Source organism: Medicago truncatula, chromosome 4 (assembly GCF_003473485.1).
Source record: "Medicago truncatula cultivar Jemalong A17 chromosome 4, MtrunA17r5.0-ANR, whole genome shotgun sequence".
Taxonomy (NCBI): domain Eukaryota; kingdom Viridiplantae; phylum Streptophyta; class Magnoliopsida; order Fabales; family Fabaceae; genus Medicago; species Medicago truncatula.
The window spans coordinates 39,272,583-39,294,845 of NC_053045.1; the positions used below are offsets into that span (position 1 = coordinate 39,272,583).

Below are 22,263 nucleotides of genomic sequence, written 5' to 3' on the forward strand. Positions count from 1 at the left end.
TGAATACCACAATACTTTTTCATGATAAAAAAATCTTTTAAAATCCCTTAGAATCATGATCCAATACACTCCTTTAGATTTTAGTCAATTGCATATCCCTTTCTTTCATATCTTCCGCTTCCAACTCCCCACATTTATTTCACTTAAATAATTAGATATCAGTATATCAGATTCTCCTATATATATATATAGAGGTATATTTATCTCAATATCCATACACATAACTACACGCCATATATGTTGGTCCAAAAATAATATTATATACCATATATTAATTCTTTTCATATCTGTATTAACTAGTTCTTTTATAAGGTGTTGATCATGAGTGATCACAATACAGAAAGAAAGATGAGAAGAGAGTGTCATCCATTGTTGAGTGGTGTGAGAGAGAATAGCAAATACAAACATGGATTTTCTGTAGCTGAGATGGAGTCACTCACAAGCATATGTGAAGTTGTGTTGCCTTCATTGCCAATGGATGATGCTCTTACAAAAGATGATGAATCAAGCAAGGATGTGCAGTCTTTCTTCAACATCTCTGCTTCTATGTATCCAATCCCTGACGAGGTATATATATGTTTATATATGTGTGTGTGTATTTACTTTTGTCTTTCTGTGTTTTCTTTCCCCTCTTTTGATCCAAAAGAAATTCCTGAATGCAAGAAAACTGATCCATGTGCAAGTGGGTGGGACTCACACTTAGGTTCCATATGGCTGCGTTGTGCTTGTTCATGTATCGGGTGAAGTTGGTTTAACCTAAAATTTCAAATTTTTGATCGAGGATAATATACATAATACACTCCTGTAAAACTTAACTCGACGAACAATGTTGAAATTGATATGTCGGATGTTTTCATCTGAAATTGAATCCAAAACATAGTCCCATAATTCGTGTACTAGCCTGAGAACCGCGAACAGGTTTGCACGAACCGGTTCATTGTACTTTTGCGAACCCATTCGTCAAAATTCACAAGGGAATTCTCAGAAATACACGTACCAACAACGAACCATCTAAGAGACACTAGAAAAATAAAATAAAAAACCTAGAACTAATTAAGAGAATGCCTAGGGGCGTGATCCTGCTCTTGAAGAGAGGAATAAGCCATGGTCCCCCCAATTAAAGGCATGAGATTCTCTCTGTTATTCAATATGAATTACGAAAGGAAGTTTCTTTATTTATAACATAGCTTTCCACTAGTTGATGTGGGACAATTTTAACTACTAGTACTCATTCTTTTCAAACCTCAACTTTTATAGTTCATGCCTAAATTATGTTTTAGATCCTTATAAATAGGTGCGTTTCCAACATTAGTCCCTACTTAAATTTTATTAAATTTTTTATCTCCAATTTATTTTTCCGTTAGTAAAATAGGTCCTCGCTGTTAATTGTTGCTGATTGAGCAAACGGTGAAGCACACGTGGATGCCACATCTAACTTTTTTTTTGTTGGGTTAAATATGTTTTTAGTCCTATAAAATTGAGGCATTTTAAGTTTAGTCCTTACTTAATTTTAATAATTGTTTTAGTCCTTACAAAAATACCATGCACTCAGTATTAGTCTCTGTTTAGTTTAAATTTGTTTAATTTATGCTTAAACTCTTGAGTTTTTTAACAATTTTTTGTAGACGTGTTAAAAACATTACTAAAAGTTCCTCTGCAAAAAATTATCGCAAAATTTGATTTATATGTCCAAATTTTATTATTTTTATCTTTAATTTTTATCGTTTTCAAAAATTCATATTTAATTTGTTTCATGTTAAAAAAATTCTAAATTTTAGTAATTGAACCTTTCATAGTGTTCTAAACTTGTCTCAAAAAAATCGTTCAGAAATTTAAGAGTTTAAGGATAATTAAACAAACTTTGTTTTAGCAGGACTAAAATTAGAAGTAATTTTTTTTTGTAAGGACTAAAAAAACCTACTAAAACTAGTTATGATAGTATTTTCATCATGAAAAGATATTTTTGACTAGTAATTATTCCAAAAAAAACTATCAATTCGGCAACAAAACCACTCGTGCCCGACAATGCAAGAGAAGTGATCGATAAGATAGTGAAAATCGTGAATATTTTTGGTATTGGGATAGCCATTCCGCCCATTTCGTCAAGATAAAGAAGACATAGTTTATCATAACTAGTTCCTGCCAAGACAAAAAGGGCAGCGCCAATAAATCCATGAGATATTATTTCTAAAACGGCCCCGTTGAGCCCAATATCACTTATAGAACTAATTCCTAAAATTATGAAACTCATATGAGATACCGAAGAATAAGCTATTCTTTTTTGGTTTAAATATGTCTTTAGTCCTTGCACTTTCATCAGATTTTGGCATTGGTCCCTACACTTTTTTTGTTTGGAATTGGTCCCTGCACTTTGTAAAAATATTGGTATTGGTCCCTCTATTAACTTTCTGTAAAAAAAAACACAAAACTATTGGTATTGGTCCCTGCACTTTGTAAAAATATTGGTATTGGTTCCTGCACTTTGTAAAAATATTGATATTGGTGCCACGTGGCGTGAAATGATTGGGCCACGTGGCACTCCGTTGGTTTTGTGTTTTTTTTTTAACAGACAGTTAACAGAGGGACCAATACCAATATTTTTACAAAGTGCAGGGACCAATGCCAAAATCTGATGAAAGTGCAGAGACCAATGACACATTTAAACCTTCTTTTTTTTAAAATTACGTTGACCAAAAGATGTTGAATCGGCATAGTTTATTTGAATAGAACCTAATATCATTAACGAGGGGCAAAATATTGAATGAGCGTGGGAAAATAATTCCATATTAATTCGAACCAACCCATATCCTCCCATTTCATGCAAAACTAGTGGTAGTATACAAGAGTTTAAGCATAAATTGAACAAATTTGAATTGAGCAGGGACTAATACTAAGTGCATAGTATTTTTGTAAGGACAAAAACAACGATTAGAATTAAGTAAGGACTAAACTTAAAATGCCTCAATTTTTTAGGGACTAAAAACATATTTAACCAACAAAAAAGTCAGATGTGGCATCCATGTGTGCTTCGTTGTTTGCTCAATCAACAACAATTAACAGCGATGACCTATTTTGCTAATGGAAAAAAACGTTGGGGACCAAAAATTTAATAAAATTTAAGTAGGGACTAATGTTAGAAACGCGCCTATTTATAGGGACCTAAAACATAATTAACCCTACTTTCATTGTTTATTTTATATTTTTAATTAAATAATTTTGTTATCAATAGTATACTGATTATTAAATTTACACTTACAATGAATCCAAACGTACCAACTATATATACCCCTTTACATACCGAATTTTTTAAAAGTGAAAAACCGCGTACCCGAATTCGTACCATATATGAAAGTGAATTACGAATCATGTGACTATGATCCAAAATACACACTCATAAACATTTAGTGTAAAAGTTATAACTTATGGTATTCCAAAAAACAAAAATTACAACTTATAACTTACTATAAGGTTCTCCCAAGAAAACTTACTATAAGGTTTAAACATTAGTTAACACTTGTCTTAATTTAACAATTAAAATTGATCAGCTATGGTGTGGTTAACGCAACTTATATGGATAGCCAATATAATATGATTATAAAATAAAATAAAATAAAAATAGATAGTCAATAGAAAAACTCAAAATGTTTGGGATTAGTGCAACATAATATAAAGAAGTAAATTTATATATGCAAGGGCTAAAATAAATTTAGAAGAAGTGTTTCCCTTACATTACAAGTAAATTTTAAACGGATTGAGTGCAACATAATATAAAGATCTAGAGAAATGATATTTGTACAACCATTTTGGTACAATTTTTGTACAACTTTCTCTCTCATACTCACATTTTTATTTTCTCTCTTCCTTTTTCACTCTCTATTGTTTTTAACCAATGAGAAGAGAGAAGAATAAAATTGTCTTAAAGGTTGTACCAATATAATTGTCAAAATATCACGATTAGAGTCTATCCATTTAGGGTCGACAACTATTTAACACCAAGCCAAATTAAAAATGTTGGACAGGAGCGACGTGAAAAATCCAAGTTCAACATAGAAATAGTGTTTGACGTCAGTCGTGAAGTGTACATGGGAAAATTCACTTCTAAAATTAAAAACAATTTTATAAAGAGTGACACCCCTCGTCTTACAAACTTATTTTTAAGAGTCAAAAATCTTTAATTTGAACACCTGCAAATGATGGTTACCCTCATCTAATATATCTTATTTAAACAAAATGTTGTCTACATGATTGAATTCATATATCATATAATATCATGTTCTAAATTGTTCAATGCCAACAGGTTGCTGAGATGCTAGTGAAGAGCGGTGTAACAGAAGCAGTAATATTGATAAGGGTGATTCTATGGCTTCTGGCAACGAGGTTGGGCACTTTATTGATTTGTGGTTTGCTCTGTCTTAGCAAGAAATGGCCATTTATCAACAACTTCTCAAGCTTGTCTTTGGATAAAAGAGAAAAGATTGTGCAGAGGGCTCTCAAGCTTAGGTTCCTCACTCCTTTTAGACTCGCATTCGCTTACATCAAAGTCCTATGTCTCTTTGTTTTCTTCTCTTGGGTATATATTATTTCTTCAACCTTGCTGCAAAGTGCCATTTTGTACACTCACAATAATTAAAATTAAACTTCTTATTGAAATATAACAATACTTAAGAAAGTGGACATATTGTAGGTTGATGAAAATGGTGATAATCCAGCATGGAAAGCCATTGGATATGAGGTATCAACAGCTGATGAGAAAATGACCAATGACACCAAAAAGAGACCCCTTGAAAAAGGAATTATAGAAATCATGCATGAACATGACACAACTCTTCAACAATCTCTATCTAACAAAGGCCTCAATGTTACACTTGACTCCAAAAACAACATCCTCAAAATCAAATGTGATGCAGTAGTTGTTGGTTCTGGCTGTGGAGGAGGTGTAGCAGCTTCTGTCCTATCAAAAGCTGGCTACAAAGTGGTTGTTCTCGAGAAAGGAAACTATTTTGTTCCCAAAGATTATTCATCTCTAGAAGGTCCTTCAATGGACCAACAATATGAAAAAGGAGGTATGTTAGCTTCTGTTGATTCAAGAATAGTTCTTTTTGCAGGTTCAACAGTAGGTGGTGGTTCAGCTGTGAATTGGTCAGCATGCATAAGAACACCACAGAATGTGTTAAAAGAATGGTCAGATGAACACAAACTTCCCCTCTTTGAAACCTTAGAGTATCTATCTGCTATGGAAACCGTGTGTGAGAGGATTGGTGTCAATGAAAATTGTACACAAGAAGGATTCCAAAATCAAGTATTAAGAAAAGGGTGCCAAAATCTTGGCTTAAAAGTTGATTATGTGCCAAGAAATTCACCAGGGAATCATTATTGTGGTTCATGTGGTTATGGTTGTCCAAAAGGTGAGAAACAAGGGACTCAAGCTACATGGCTTGTAGATGCTGTTGATAAAGGTGCTGTGATAATAACAGGATGCAAAGCTGAGAGATTCTTGTTTGATAATAATTATAAGAATGCCAATACCAGAAAGAAGAAGAAATGTTTGGGAGTGTTGGCCAAGACTTTAAACAGTAGAGTCACAATGAAGCTACAGATTGAGGCCAAAGTGACAATTTCTGCAGGTGGGGCAATTCTTACACCACCATTATTGATCTCTAGTGGTTTAAAGAACAAAAACATTGGTAGGAATCTTCATCTCCATCCTGTACTAATGACATGGGGATACTTTCCAGAATCAAAATCAGATCTCAAAGGTAATAAAAATATAAAATTTTGTTAGAGTTTAGTTATCAATGATTTTCCGGATGACTAATCTCCGTCACAGAACCTGACTAGTCACTTTTAGTGGGGTGTACCCTCCCAACCACCATTCACAAGTTTCAAACCACGAGACTTTGTTTAAGAGATCCAAGTTCATTTCCACTCATACCAATGTAAAGAGTGTTAGAGTTTAGTTTGTTAAGATTTTAGATAGTTTATTAATCTTCTCCTAATATCTTAACTAGTTACATGTTTGGTACACGGTGTATTGGAGTGATATTCGAGTGAGGGGATTTTAATAACCAAACTCACCGCGATATCAAACAAACAAAAACCAAACTTTGACCAAGCTTATTTTTTCTATGAGCTGAATTTTCATCTATCTGATTTGTCACAGGTAAAATCTACGAGGGAGGTATAATCACATCTGTCCACAAAGTATCTTCATCATTAAATGATCATTCAATATCAGATACAAGAGCAATAATTGAGACACCATTACTAGGACCATCATCATTTGCATCAATATATCCATGGGAATCAGGACTTGACTTCAAACAAAGAATGCTAAAATATCCAAGAACAGCACACTTAATCACAATAATAAGAGACAAAGCAAGTGGACAAGTAAAAACAGAGGGAAGAATCAGCTACAAATTGAATTCAATTGACAGAGAGAATATGAGAGCTGGTTTACAACAAGGACTAAGAATTCTAATAGCAGCAGGAGCAGTTGAAGTAGGAACACACAGAAGTGATGGTCAGAGAATTAAGTGTAATGAGAACACTGGCGAAAAGGAAATTGAAGAGTTTATAGATAGTGTTTATCCAATGGAAGGAGCATTGTGGCCAGGTGAGAATTGGAATTTGTATACTTCTGCTCATCAAATGGGGAGTTGTAGAATGGGAGTGAATGAAAAGGAAGGTGCTGTTGATGAAAATGGTGAGAGTTGGGAAGCTGAAGGGTTGTTTGTTTGTGATGCTAGTGTTCTTCCAACTGCTGTTGGTGTTAATCCTATGATCACTATTCAATCAACTGCATTTTGTATTTCAAATAGGATTGTAGATTTTCTTCGAAAGGGGCAAGAATCAAAAGATTGTTGATTGTTTTCTACGCATACTTGAGTTGACAATGAGTTTGATGATTTCACGGTGAACCACGTTAATTTTTGCAGTAGCTATGCTTTATAGAGCTTCAATTAAATTACAATATCACTTTGATTCCCGTCAAACTCACGGTGACAAAATAAAAGATTGCTAAATTATGGTAATGTGTACTCATGTTTGATTATATATCAAATATAAGTTGTAATCATATCTTCAAAATATTTAACTTTATGTGAGATGGATGTTTCATGTTCAAGCATCATTGTGTTGTTCAAGTTATTGCTGATACTTGTAAGAAACTTTCCTTTTTTTTTTATCATATATATGAGATGAGATATTGGTAGGTAATTCTAACATGAATAAAATCTGTTTCTTTTTATAATGTAATTTGTACCCTAAGGACATAAAATAAGGATTTAAAAATGAAATTAAAAGAGGTAGTGTTTTTCTTCATTTTAAATAAGCTTAAGTTCACTTAATTTAAAAGAGAGTCAGTGTTTTGAGTGTTAGGTTTGATTGTCAAGTTTCTTAATTAAAGAAGGAGGTTTAAAAATATTAGATATTGGAGAAGTCTCACATTACTTAGTGTGGTGAAGTAAGAGGAAGACCAAGGTTATATATTGGACCTAGGTTCTTTGTTTTTAGATGCACCATTCAATGGCACTTTAAGCTTATATCTGACTTAGTTTAAATATTTTCTTTGTGGGAGAGTGGTTGTGCTGGGGCATTTGGGGTGAGAGTGAGAAAAGTCTATATGTTGGGGCATTGGGATGAGAGTGAGAGAAGTCTATATGTTATAAAAAAACTCACATGGTAATAATTCTCTGGTTGTTGTTTGTTTAGACAACAGTCGTGGTTTTTCTCCGATTTTGGAGTTTCCACGTTATATTCTTGTTTTTGTGTTGTGATTGTGCTTATTTTTCTTCTTCAGCCCTTATTTCCTAACAGTGGTATCAAGAGCTTCGATTCAGTAAGATATAACAATTTTTAGTATGCTTTGTGGATGCATCATTGTCTGATCTTCCACATCAGAAAAAAGAAGTGTGGTATTGTGCAACATTGTGAAGGTGCTGAAGAAGGGTGGTATTGTGCACTTGCTATGTCTTATTCAAGCGCAATGAAGTTTGTCATAGAGAAGTTTGATGAAAGAATCAACTTTGCCTTGAGGAAAGTACAAGTCAAGGAAGTGTTGATATTGTAACGTCCTGATTTTTAGTTTATTATCATTTTAATTATTTATATTTAATTGTTTATTTGATGTGTTTGATTTAATGGGTTAGTTAATTTTCATTAGATATCGAGGAGTAAAGGGTAATTTGGTAATTTAAGTGTGAAGGGTATTTTGATTATTTAGGAGTGGAGGGTATTTTTTCGACATTAGTAGAAACTTTTAGGAATTAATTAAGAGAATATAAGTGTATAAGTAAAATGGGGTATAAGTGAAGTAATTGTGTAGTGTTTTCTTTGTGAGGAATGATGGAGACTAAGCCCAATAAAGTTTAGTGAACCAAATCCAATACAAGTGGATATAAATAAGGAATTCCGCTCTTTACCCAAGAGATTTTGCTCGCGCCCAACTGAAATACCGAAAATACTCCTGCGTGAGTTAACTCACGCATGTGTTAAAATTGGCGCAATTTAACTCACGCAACATGCTGTTTTAAAGACAAACAGAATCTCATTTCCTCATTTCTCATCTAAAATCTCCAAAATCTCTCTCAATCACCCAAATCCAAAATTCCTTCAAATTCAAATCAAACAACACTCCATTAACAAGTAAGTTTTCATAATCAAACACCATTAGGCTTTTATGTTTATATGTTAGATTTTTTAGATTTAGGGTTTGTTTAAATTTTGGTTTTTTTTTAAGAAATCATACAATGTTTACATGAAAATGACTAGTGTTGCTTAAATGTTTAGATGTTTGCATGTTTATGTTGTAGTTATGAGTTTTAGGGTTTATGTATAATTTGCACTCCAAATGTTTGATGAAATATTTGAATGAGTTTTTCATTGATTGTTTTTAATTTCTTATTGTGTAGATTTGAAGCAATGGTCGATATGTTCGACGTTCAGACACAATTCAACGGTGGAGAACCTCAGAGGTTGAAGGTTCGGTACCTTGGTGTCACGTTAAGAGGTCTCAAGGATCAATTGCATGAATTCAACCAAGTAGTCAACCCCGAAGACACAATGAGGATGGAATAGGTTCAGTATAAACGTCCAACGTTCGACGATGGGAGAATATTATTCAGTTGGGTGGAATTAACGAACGACAATGACGTGACGAGCATGTTTTTGGAGCACAACATGTTACCGTGGATCGATATGTGTGTAAAGTTGCTGAGATCAACTGAAGACATTCTCAACAGTTTGATTCCGCTAGAAGATCATGATTAGGTAGGGAATGCACCTTCCAACTACAACAATTGTCTTACCTTTGAAATGAGATAATTCAAACTTGCTAAACGACAGCTCTCAAGCATTCACCCGGAAGTTCTATTGTTCCTTTCAAAACAACATGTATTATTCAAAATCAACTATATAAGTTATGATATCAAATTTCTTCATATAAGATGAGTGTCCTAGAATGCACCTCATTCTTTATGTGATGACTCATCTTATACGAGAGAATTCGATATGATAACATATATAGTTGATTCTGCATAATACATGTTGTTCTGAAAGGAACAATTAAACTTTCGGGTGAATGCTTGAGAGCTGTTATTTAGCAAGTTTGAATTTATCCCATTTCAGAGGTAACACAATTGTTGTACCACATATCTCTACCCGAATGTAATGTAATGTTATGACATATTTAGGAACTTAATGTAATGTAACTTTTATTCAAATTTATTTAATATGCAACTTTATTTGAATTTATTTAATACACAATTTTTATTCGAATTCACGCTGAGTTTAATGTAATGTTTAATGGTGATTTGTGTTGGATAGTAATTTAATGGAGGAAATGTTTATTGAGAAGTAAGGTTAGGTTGTGTAATGAGTGTGATTATTAAATAATATGAATACATGTTGATATGTTTTGACATGATGAAGAAACTAAATGATGATGATATATGACGTTGCTATGATGATGATGAATTATTAATGGGAATAAATGTTGATGTGGTGATGAAATGATTTGTTAGTGTATGGATGTATTGATTTGATGATGCTTTGATTATTGGTGTGTTGTTATGCTATATGATGAAGTGATCATGTAACATGAACTATATGAAGTAGCGCATTGTCAAGTCTATACTTGGTATCCATGCGTCATGGTCGGTCCTATTTAATGACGGATGGATTAATCGGTAATATACCTCTGATTATCCAAATATTTAAAGACGGAGGATCACTCGGTAACACAACTCCGACATCCAAAACTTGGTACCACATGCATATAGAGTCAACTAGAACATCACATACATATGAGTCTATGTGAAAGATACATACTATACTATGTGACTCTATGTGAAGATGTTTGAATTGATTATGTGTATTTATGTGGAAGATGTGTGATTTGATTATGGTGATGAGGTGTGAAATCTATGTATTCAATTTGGTGATTATATGGTGATGTGAATACTTGCATATATCTTTATGATGATGATTTGATATTCATTGTATCTACTTAAATACTTGAATGAGGATATGATATTTTAACTTGAATATGTGTATATACGATGTTGTGATCCTAATACTATACATGTGTTTGTATTTCCTCTATGTTGAATTTATATCTTACCCTAAGTGTGACAAATGGTCGCCTACATCCTTGTGGTGTAGACATGCAGGTTGAGGACGCATAGTCGACGTGAGTTCCCATAGACGGCTCGACACCTACTCGTCTTTTACGGCTTTGATCTTAGAGTCTTAGCTAGTAGTGCTATGATTAGGACGTTGGGATTATATTTATGTTATTGGCTTATGTTGAGGAGCCTAGGGTTCGTTTTGATGATGTATTTATTCTGAGATATGATGTGTGACTTTTATGTTGTTGAGATTTTTATTTTCGCTGCAACTGATTATTTACATGATGAACTATGCATGTTTTAGGATTAATGAAGAGTAACACCTTGAAGTATTTGATTAATTGTTGCATTTATAATTAAATATTGTTTGTGGGGTTTAAGGGTGTTACATATACAATCAGAATTACACAAGGCGCTGAAAGGAAACACTTCCAACATGGAGGCCGATAAGTGGGAGGAACTAGACTTAAGAACCGCAAGTGTAATTCTTCTGTGTTTGCCAAAGAATCTTCCTGCGAATGTGCAAAATTTGAGATCAGCCAAGGAATTCTGTAAAAAGCTCGAAGGGTTATATCAGGCAAAGAAAATCTCAAATCAGTTGTTTCCAAAGGAGAAATTCCACAATCTGCACATGGATGAGGGTACGAAAATCTTTAATCATCTTTGTACTTTGAATGATATTATTTTTGAGTTAGAATCTATTAAAGTTAAGATTTATGATGAAGATAAAGCGTTAAGCCTCATTTTGTCCCTTCCACCTTTTTATGTTCATCTCAAACTTGTTTTGATGTATGGGAAGGAAAGTTTGAGTTTTGAAGAAGTTGCAACTAAAATTAAAATTATTTCTGAAGAAAGGAGGATGAAAAGTGATGAAAGCACTTCATCAAGCTTAATGTTGCTAACTAAAAGTGGGGCTAATGGGAAGAGGATCGGTGCAAAGAATATGGCGTGTTGGAAGTGTGGAATGTCCTAGCATTTAAAGAGAAATTGTTCAGGTGGAGCAGTATCTGAAAAAGACTCTAAGAAAAGTGCTAGCAACATCTCCCTTGTTTTGGAAGATGATCGTGATCTTATCTAGAAGATAAAGTGTGTCTTTATGGTATTTCCGTTATACCATGCAAAAGGACAAGTTATTGCTAACGGATTCAAAACAACACACAGGCATTGGTTGACATTTATGTAAGGTTTGCGGTGAGATGTGTCGATGGCTGAAGAACTTCCTGAAAGCCAACATGGGAATTGCGCCATAATCTTTCAACAAGGTTTCGACGTGAAGAAATTCTTAGAATGGTTCAGTTTCAAGTTAAGTATACTCTTTATGGTGGAGTATGATTATCTGTATAGAAATTGAAAGATATTACCTATTGGAGATTGTTGGGTTTGATTGTCAAATTTCTTAAATAAAAAAGGAGATTAAAAAAATATTACCTATTGGAGAAGTCCCGCATTGCTTAGTGTGGTGAAGCAAAGGAAAGACCAATGCTATATATTCAACCTAGGTTCTCTATTTTTATATACACCAGTAAGTAGCACTTTAAGTTTATATCTGACTTAATTTAAATATTTATTTTATGAGATTGTGATTGTACTAGGGTAATAGGGTGAGTGTGAGAGAAGTCTATTTATTGTAAAAAAAAAAATCACATAATAACTATCTAGTTGTCTGTTTAGACAATAATCATGATTTTTTCTCAAGTTTTAAAATTTCCGCGTTATGTTCTTCCGTTAATTCCTAACATTGGGTTCATTCATATAATCAAAGTGATATACAATAAATAGTACTTACATGATCCACCGGTAAATAAAATGAAATTAAAGCACACACTTGAATAAAGAAAAAAAATTGAGGAAACATATGCATAGAAGTATCTATCATTGTGTTTTTTTATGTAGTTTAGTGGCTAAAAATTTGCATTTTACTCTTATATATATTATGCAATATCCCTATCAACTGAACTAAATTTATAGAATATAAATAACTATTATTTAATTAGTTAAAATAAAATATAATTTAATTAACCTCTATAAAAGATATATCCATTTTGACTTGTTAAAAAGAAAATTAAGTACCCCTAAAAATATATAAAATTTAGGTGTTTCTTCTTTTTTCTCTTCGTCATTTGCATGCGTCTAAATAAAAAATTACTTGGATTGCGACGAAGCAAGAATTTATCGTGATATATAGAACTGCGTTTTTTAGCTTGTCCGACCGCCAACCATGTGAAGTCAAGTTCCATTAATTTTGTGTCTTTTTTTTAATATATAAAATGACTTGTAACTAATTAATCATACAATAAATAAATAAATATATAAGCTGCAATTATTAAAGTGTATGTGTGGATATAGAAATTTTACATGATTTTGGCGTGTCTGATTATTATGTTTTTTTAGAGGCTGTCTGATTATTGTTAGAATTGACAATGTACCTAAATTTCGGTATAAGTGATATAAAAAATTTGCAATATGTTGAAAAACATGAACTAAATTATAAATTACATTTTGTCGTTGAAATTGAAAGTTTTTCTTTTCTTTAATAGTACATGCTGGTATGTTAATTGTTATATTAGTTAATGCATTGGTTAATAGCTTTCAATTGTGATCGTCTATTTCAAACAATCATACTGATAAAAAAATAATATGTCATTTAACTATGAATTTTTCAACTATTCCAAAGAGTCTTAAGTATGGTAAAGCAAAATGATAAAGGGAAAAATTGAGAAAAAAGATTGTTTTATTGATTGTATGTGTCGATTTTTTTTTTACAAGTACAGTACCTATAAACAAGCACGCACTAGTCCTACTGATCAAAACAACATGGCATACAAAATTTAGGCTTCCTTGGCTAATTCTGCGAGTAGTGTGTGAATTCTCTCAATGTTGGGGGTACGTGATGTAACACCCTCAGATCCCATATGCGATATTTAGCATTTAAACAATAGATAAATACAAGGTTTAAGGTGCTACGCCTTCATAATTTAAAAAGATATTAAACCTTGTATTTATCTTTTAAACGAATCTATTGTATTTATCTTTAAACATTAATTCTATTAAATAGATCCCAGTATTTTAAACACTAATTCCTCTTAAACAATAGATTCGTTGACACCAAATTTTAAACGTTGATTTCTTTTAATCTGAAGGCTTATATTTGTTCATTTAAAATATCATGTAAATCACCTAAGAGTATAATGTAGTATATCTTTTTATGATTTTCATTTCCTAATTTGTTTCATTGATTTTCTCCATTAGTATTTGCAATTTCCTAATTTGTTTCGGCCATTACCCTCTCCTCTTTCTTCATCCCCTTCATCTTCTTTGGTCTCTTTATTCCTCTTTGTTTATCCTATCTTTCTCTTTCTCTTATTATCAATTTCCAAATCATTTTATCATGCTCATTTTTATTTTATTTTTTACCATTTTTTCACAAATTTTCTTCATTGTATTTCCTATTTCCGTAGTGGATGGGTGTGAGATAAACTGAATTTACTTGCACTCCAATAAAAATTCCGTAGTGGATGGGTGTGAGATAAACTGAATTTACTTGCACTCCAATAAAAATAGTTCACATAAACAAAATTGAATTAATCGTATACATCATCTAGTGACATTTACATTAATTTGTCTATGCACGTATACATGAACAATTTTTGTTTTTTCAGTAAAACGTCAATTGCTTCCATCAATTCAGGTTGAATTAAATTTGCAATTGAATACTTGAATTCCTTTGCAAATTGACAATGTTAATGGCAATTGATATGCTAGTGAATTGAAAGCTATACAAACTCTCAAACAAAAAGTCATACTTGAACTCAAAGCATCCAATTCATCTAAATAAGTCACACATATGAATTCGTTACAATTTCATTATGAGAAGAGAGAATCCGGAGGAATAAATTAGGAAATGAAAATCACAATAAATATGATACATGATACTTTTAAGTTTTCATTTATTAGCATTTGGATCAAATGAAATCAATGGTTAGGATTTGGTGTTAACGAATCCGTTGACACCTGGTGTCAACGGATCCTGACTCATATATATATATATATATAATATTTTTACTTGTGAAAAAATATATATATATATTTTTAGAGATGCTAACGAAAAGGCGGGTACGTGTCCGTCTTTCCGTTCTCTTTATTGGACTAACGTTTGAAAATTATGAATGTTTTTTTTTTTTTTTATGAAATTTTGATTATTAAAAGTAAAAATATAAATGTTTTTTTTTTAATTATAATAAATCAAACTAACCATGATTATCTATTTCAATAACATCAACAATATAACAAAACAAATATGATATAAAATCTAATTTTTTGAATGACATCAACAATAATCTTTATTATAAAAAAAATTATTTAAGAGTATAATTGGGATAATTAAAAAGTAAGTACATATATACTCATATAGTTTTTATACTTTTTAAAGGATAAAAGACAAAAATTGAACATATATATACCCATATCATATTTGTTATACTTTTATTTTAATATTTAAATTTACTGTTATTTATTTCTTATGTGTATTGAAATTGAGGGTGATTTTTAAAAGAGAAAAAGACATTCATAGGAGTATTATCTCTATATATTCATGTGCTTATTATAGACTTTATATTAATTATTTTCATATATAACTCTCCCCTCGTTCTCCTTCAAAAGGAAAAACTCCACATTCTTTTCACATCAGTGATCACAACACAGAAAGAAAGAAAGATGAGAAGAGAGTGTCATCCATTGTTGAGTGGTATGAGAGAGAATCGCAAATACAAACATGGGTTTTCTGTGGCTGAGATGGAGTCACTCACAAGCATATGTGAAGTAATGTTCCCTTCACTGCCAATGGATGATGCTCTCACAAAAGATGATGAATCAAGCAAGGATGTGCAATCTTTCTTCAACATCTCTGCTTCTAAATATCCAATCCCTGACGAGGTATATATATATATGTATTCATCGGTGTTCTCTTGTATCTGATCCCTCCCTCTCCCTCTCTCTCTCTCTCGATCCGAAAGAAGTTCCTGAATGCAAGGAACAGCTTCGATGTGCATGGTGGGACCCACATTTATGTTCCATTATGTTACACGTAGCTGCTTTATGCATGCTCTTTGTTTTTTCAATCAAGCTAGACCAGGGGGCGTACTAGCTAACCTTATAGAGACGGGTAGCTTTGCCTGCCCCCAAAATTTATAATTTTATTAGTATTAGTAAGTGTATTTTGTGTTTAATTATCCAATAAAATATATTTAGCTATTTTAAATAATTTTATTTGTGTAAAATCAAGAGAAATAAAATAATCAAAAGATTACCACTTGTTTAAAAGATTTAATTTTTTGTCCCGTGAGTTTGGCTTAATTGATAAGGACGATGCATAATATATGTAAAGGTACGAAGTTCGAATCCCGAACACAAAAAAAAAAGATTTATTTTGACATTTTTCGATATCTTAAGCAACTAAAAATATAATATTATTAGCAATGAAAATTGTAAAGATAAGCTAAAAAATAAAATTACCTACTTGTTTAAATTGTAAATATAGATAAAGTCAATTATAGATGTGACAACTCTTGATAGCGACCTAATCTATGGTTTTTTTTTGCATATTTTGTTAGGATAAAACTTAGTGTATTTCTTTACATGTTGTATATTGTTTTTTAATTAAAAATTATATCTTATTTTTGAGAACAAACTTTTGAAAATTATGAATTTGAGGAAATCGTGAATAATTTAGTGAAATATCTTAGGAAAATTATGTCGTAAATTTTGAATGGCAACAGGTTGCTGAGATGTTCGAGAAGAGGGCTGTAATAGAAGCAGTAATATTGATTAGGGTGATTCTGTGGCTTCTAGCAACAAGGTTGGGCACTTTGTTGATTTGTGGTTTGCTATGTCTCAGTAAGAAATGGCCATTTATCAACAACTTCTCAAGCTTGTCTTTGGATAAAAGAGAAAAGATTGTACAAAGGGGTCTCAAGCATAAATTCCTCACTCCTTTTAGACTCGCATTCGTTTACATCAAAATCCTATGCCTCTTTGTTTTCTTCTCTTGGGTATATATTATTTCTTCAACCTTGCTACAAAACTTCTCTCACTTATAAATTATAATTAATTATATTTTTTACATTTGATCTAGTTGTCATATTCATATTATACATAAGAAAGAGGATATTTTGTAGGTTGATGAAAATGGTGATAATCCAGCATGGAAAGCCATTGGATATGAAGTATCAACAGCTGATGAGAAAATGATCAATGACACCAAAAAGAGACCCCTTGAAAAAGGAATTATAGAAATCATGCATGAACATGACACAACTCTTCAACAATCTCTATCTAACAAAGGCCTCAATGTTACACTTGACTCCAAAAACAACATCCTCAAAATCAAATGTGATGCAGTAGTTGTTGGTTCTGGCTGTGGAGGAGGTGTAGCAGCTTCTGTCCTATCAAAAGCTGGCTACAAAGTGGTTGTTCTCGAGAAAGGAAACTATTTTGTTCCCAAAGATTATTCATCTCTAGAAGGTCCTTCAATGGACCAACAATATGAAAATGGAGGGATCCTAGCTTCTATTGATTCAAGAATACTTATTTTGGCAGGTTCAACAGTAGGTGGTGGTTCAGCTGTTAATTGGTCAGCTTGCATTAAAACACCAGAAAAGGTGTTGAAAGAATGGTCAGAGAAACACAAACTTTCACTCTTTGATAGCATAGAGTATCTATCTGCTATGGAAACTGTGTGCGAGAGAATTGGTGTCAACGAAAATTGTACACAAGAAGGATTCCAAAATCAAGTATTAAGAAAAGGGTGTCAAAATCTTGGCTTAAAAGTTGATTATGTGCCAAGAAATTCACCAGGGAATCATTATTGTGGTTCATGTGGTTATGGTTGTCCAAAGGGAGAGAAACAAGGGACTCAAGCTACATGGCTTGTAGATGCTGTTGATAAAGGTGCTGTGATTATAACAGGATGTAAAGCTGAGAGATTCTTGTTTGAAAATAATTATAGGAATGCCAATACCAGAAAGAATAAGAAATGTTTGGGAGTTTTGGCGAAGACTTTAAATAGCGGAGTCACAATGAAGCTGCAATTTGAAGCAAAAGTAACAATTTCAGCAGGTGGAGCACTTCTAACACCTCCATTGATGATTTCTAGTGGTTTAACTAAGAATAAAAACATTGGTAGAAACCTTCATCTTCATCCTGTGCTAATGACATGGGGATACTTTCCAGAATCAAAATCAGATTTCAAAGGTAATATTAGAATTATAAAAATTATGTTAAACTTTAGTTTTTTTTTTTATAAACATGTTATTGGTGCGAAGTAACCACTGACTTCCCCGATAATTAGTCTCCGGTCTCCATTAGGAAGAATCCGGCTGGTCACCTAGTGAGATTCCCTCTCCCAACCATAAAATTTCCATTTATAAGCTGCGAACCTGAGACATTGTTTAGTGGATTTTAGTTTGGTTCCACTCGTAACAATGTAATGTTAGTTAGTTACAATTTTAGTTCTTTTGTTAATCTTCTCCTCAGCTCTATATAAAGAGCAGGGTGTAATCATTTTCATTATCTTCTAATTAATATGAAATCTAATGAGTTTTTTTTATCTATCAACATACAGTCTCTAATTGATCAAAATTCATACAAGCATCGCTAAATCATGTAGGACTAACATAAACTTCATGAGACTCGTTTAAGTTTCAAACAATTAAAGAGTGTACATTGCTAGCATAATTCTTTTTCCTAGGAGCTGAATCTTCATCTATTTGATCCCGTGATTCCCAACAGGTAAAGCGAATGAGGGAGGAATAATCACGTCTGTCCATAGAGTACCCTCATCATCAAATGATGATTCAATATCGGATACAAGAGCAATAATTGAAACACCGTTACTAGGACCATCATCATTTTCAGCACTATATCCATGGGAATCAGGACTGGACTACAAACAAAGAATGCTAAATTATCCAAGAACAGCACATTTCATAACAATAATAAGAGACAAAGCTGGTGGACAAGTAACAACAGAGCGAAGAATCAGCTACAAATTGAATTCAATCGACAAAGAGAATATGAGAGCCGGTATACAACAAGCACTAAGAATTTTAATAGCAGCAGGAGCAGTTGAAGTAGGAACACACAGAAGTGGTGGTCAGAGAATTAAGTGTAATGAGAACACCAGTGAGAAGGAAATTGAAGAGTTTATAGATAGTGTTTATCCAATGGAAGGAGCATTGTGGCCAGGTGAGAATTGGAATTTGTATACTTCTGCTCATCAAATGGGGAGTTGTAGAATGGGAGTGAATGAAAAGGAAGGTGCTGTTGATGAAAATGGTGAGAGTTGGGAAGCTGAAGGGTTGTTTGTTTGTGATGCTAGTGTTCTTCCAACTGCTGTTGGTGTTAATCCTATGATCACTATTCAATCAACTGCATTTTGTATTTCAAATAGGATTGTAGATTTTCTTCGAAAAAGGCAAGAACCATAAGATTGCTGATTTTCTTTCTACTTGTGTTTGGATTCCCCTGAGTTTGATGAAATCAAGGTAAATGACAATATTTTTTGCAAAAGTTACACTTTATACGGCTGTAATAAAATTACAATGTCAACGTGTTTCTGTCAAACTCGACAAAATAAAAGATCACCAAATTATGGTAATGTGAACTCATGTTTGATTATCAATTATAAATTGTAATAATATCTTACAAAAATATAAATTTTATGTATGAGATAGGAGTTTCATATTCAATTATAAGTTCAAATATATTAATTTTTCCTTTTCTTTTCTCTTTTTTAATGTCATTGCAATGGTTGGGGTTCGCCTAGTGGTTGATTTGGGATATTGGAGTGTGCTTCTCTTAAGGTCTCAAGTTCGATTCCCTTTAGTCCCCTCAAATTAATCGATTTTTGAATAAGATACCGAATTAAAAAAAAAATACCATTGCAGTAGTTCTTGAGTTATGAGCGACAGAACTAGGCATACCTCCAAAGAAAGTCAAGAAATTGATGAGTAGAAGTATACAAATTCCAATTCTTCCTCACTAAAAATCCTATTTTAGTGGGAAGAATTTCATTACCTTCTCTAAAAATTATCAAAATGAAATTTTTTTATTACTGCATCAAACAAAAGTATTGACAAATAAAAGTAATTTAATTGAATCACTTAAATTGTTTCAAGGTTAAGAATGACATTCCCGAGAATACATGGTTAGGAATTATACCAATGTTTATTATGAGATTGAGAAAAAAATATTCTAGGGTATAAAGGTTCCTAGGAATGAAGTAACTTTCCATGACTTCCATTATTCCCATGAATTTATTCTCATATAAAGAGATGGAAATGTGCATTCCCATGATATTATGCATAGATTTAAGAAGTAAAAAATGTAACTTCCAATTTTCGCATGAATGTCAAGTTATTTGCCAAACACTTTTTTTAATAAATTCCTATGAATCAAATTTTCATATTTTTATTTTCGACTATGTTATTCCTGACTGAGAATAATTTATGTTTCCCCAAAACAAACGTCCCCTAAGATTTAGCACGTGGTTCTAAAATGAATAAAATCTGTTTGTTCGTGAATAAAATCACCATGTCTTCTTCCCGCTAAAAGCATATCATCTTCCTCACTAAAAACCTAAGATTCTATCATATTCCTCTTCACCATTTATCCTATATATTTAATATGAATAAAATATGTTTCTTTTAAATTTTGATCAAGTTGATTCGGAAGAATTGTTGTTAGACGAAGTTGTTTGAGCTTTGTCTGATTCCCAACGGTGTGATGTCAAGTTTAATTATTTCGTGTTTTTTTTTTAAAAATGGATTTATATTTCCGTTAACATAACTCAGTTGGTAGGAATTTTGCATATTATATGTTTTTGTAAGGACATGATGGGACTAGCCAACATGCATGTTATCACAATGTCGGTTTTGAATTAGGGTTGTCTTGTAGTATTATGGCAATTGACATGAGTAGCAAATATGCTAGTTACGAAACAGAACGACGTCCAATGCAGAATGCCAACTGAAATGCATGCAAGCCATTACCTGTACCTGAAATTTTGGTACCATGGGTAGTTAGGTACAGTTGAGATCTATATGTACTTAGATCAACTGCAATGGGTTGTTGAAACCATGCTTCAAAATGTTGAAACCATTGCATGTGGGTGTTGAAAATGGAAAAAAAAAATAATGTGGAGGTGAGAGTAGATGAAAGAATTAAACATGTTGAATTCTGACGCGGGAGACCACGTGGCGCGTTTTCGCTGGCTGAAGCAGGCGCGTGAGCTGGAGGGAGTTTCGGAGAGAGAAAGTTAAATGGATAAAGTGAGGACACGTGGCTGGTTTCGATTGGCTGCTTGAATTTTTATCATTTTAATATTTTGGACTCAATTATTTCATTGCAAATAATTTATTCTTTTTTACCAAAATTCGTGATTTTTTTCTCTATAAATAGAGACTTGGATCATTTGATTTGGACACAGAAAAAAAAAAACCAAGTTTTTCACTCTCTTAATCTTAGTATTAGCTTTCTATTAGTTTTTCTTTTGAAGTTTTAGTCTTTATTTAGTGAAAATTGAAAGGGTAGAGTGTTGAATGAAAAAACCTTTGGAGAGGTAAAAATTGAAAGGGTGTTGAATTAAGAGAGAGAAAATGACGTGGAGTGTTGAGAATTGAAAAAATAGGTATTGAGGGTTGTTGAATATGTTTAACCATTATAAATGGTCTTAGATTATGTAAAGTTAGGTTTATCTGTCGTGTCAGTTATCTAGGGCTCTCCTTGAAAGCTTAGAGAGGAATAGAGGAAAATATTTGGACCAATGATTTACACGAAAATATAGAGATCTTTCAATAAAATTTAAGAGTTATTTTGTAGAGAATGGTAACTTAATGTTTATGATTAATATTTTTTAAATTTTGAAGATATTATAGTAGCATAAATTGAATTTGAAAAATTTCCTCGAAATCCTCCAATATAACTTTTTAATTCCTCTAAATGGTAGAAAACTAAACCCCTCCAAACCTTTCCATCTCAAAACTCTCTATTCTGTCCACCACTTTTTTTCCTTTTTTTTTTTTTTTTTTTTTTTACAAACTCTCTCCTCCCTTAAAACTCTCAAACATAACCTAGATGAATCTCAAATGCGAGAGAATGTTGCATGATAGTAATCAAAATATCTTTATTTTCTCAATAGGATGGGTGAATGAGTTTGAAAACTTGGAAAAGTGTTATGAATTAGGATTTAACATTTTCACCCAAGCGGAACTTGTGCATGTAAAATAAAGTGAAATCTGATATAGAAATTAATTGTTGCCTTTAGAATTGTAGGACTAAGATTCAGTTTCTTTCTATTGCTTGTTTGTTGTTATTAATTATGTTTGATTGTTTATGATGTCTCATTCGTTAGTTAAGTTGTTAGGGGTGACATTGAGCCACTAACGATGTTTTTACTCCAGATTTGTTAGCTGGTAATTTTTTAGGACAATATCAACAACGCTCCGCTCTCAATTATAAGCAAAAAAAATCAAACAAAGTTGATGTATTTAGTTAAAAATTTGAACCAGATACATCAACTTTATTTGACTTTTTTTTCCTTATAATTTAGATTGAAGTACTTTTTTGTCAAAACAAACTA

General features: G+C 32.3%; 2 protein-coding genes across 2 annotated transcripts; both read left to right on the forward strand.

Moving 5' to 3' along the window:
- The first annotated feature begins 222 nt into the window (after window positions 1-222).
- LOC25492935 (long-chain-alcohol oxidase FAO1) lies at window positions 223-7,145 on the forward strand. Its single transcript, XM_013601264.3, has 4 exons — window positions 223-567; window positions 4,298-4,570; window positions 4,685-5,756; window positions 6,161-7,145. Exons 1-4 carry the CDS (start codon window positions 322-324, stop codon window positions 6,865-6,867), a joined length of 2,298 nt encoding a protein of 765 aa, XP_013456718.2. The 5' UTR covers window positions 223-321; the 3' UTR covers window positions 6,868-7,145.
- An 8,122-nt stretch (window positions 7,146-15,267) lies between these two features.
- Window positions 15,268-19,282, forward strand: LOC11441349 (long-chain-alcohol oxidase FAO1). Its single transcript, XM_003607608.4, has 4 exons — window positions 15,268-15,560; window positions 16,403-16,675; window positions 16,802-17,876; window positions 18,414-19,282. The coding sequence occupies exons 1-4, from the start codon at window positions 15,342-15,344 to the stop codon at window positions 19,109-19,111; spliced, it is 2,265 nt and encodes a 754-aa protein (XP_003607656.2). The 5' UTR covers window positions 15,268-15,341; the 3' UTR covers window positions 19,112-19,282.
- The last annotated feature ends 2,981 nt before the right edge of the window (window positions 19,283-22,263 follow it).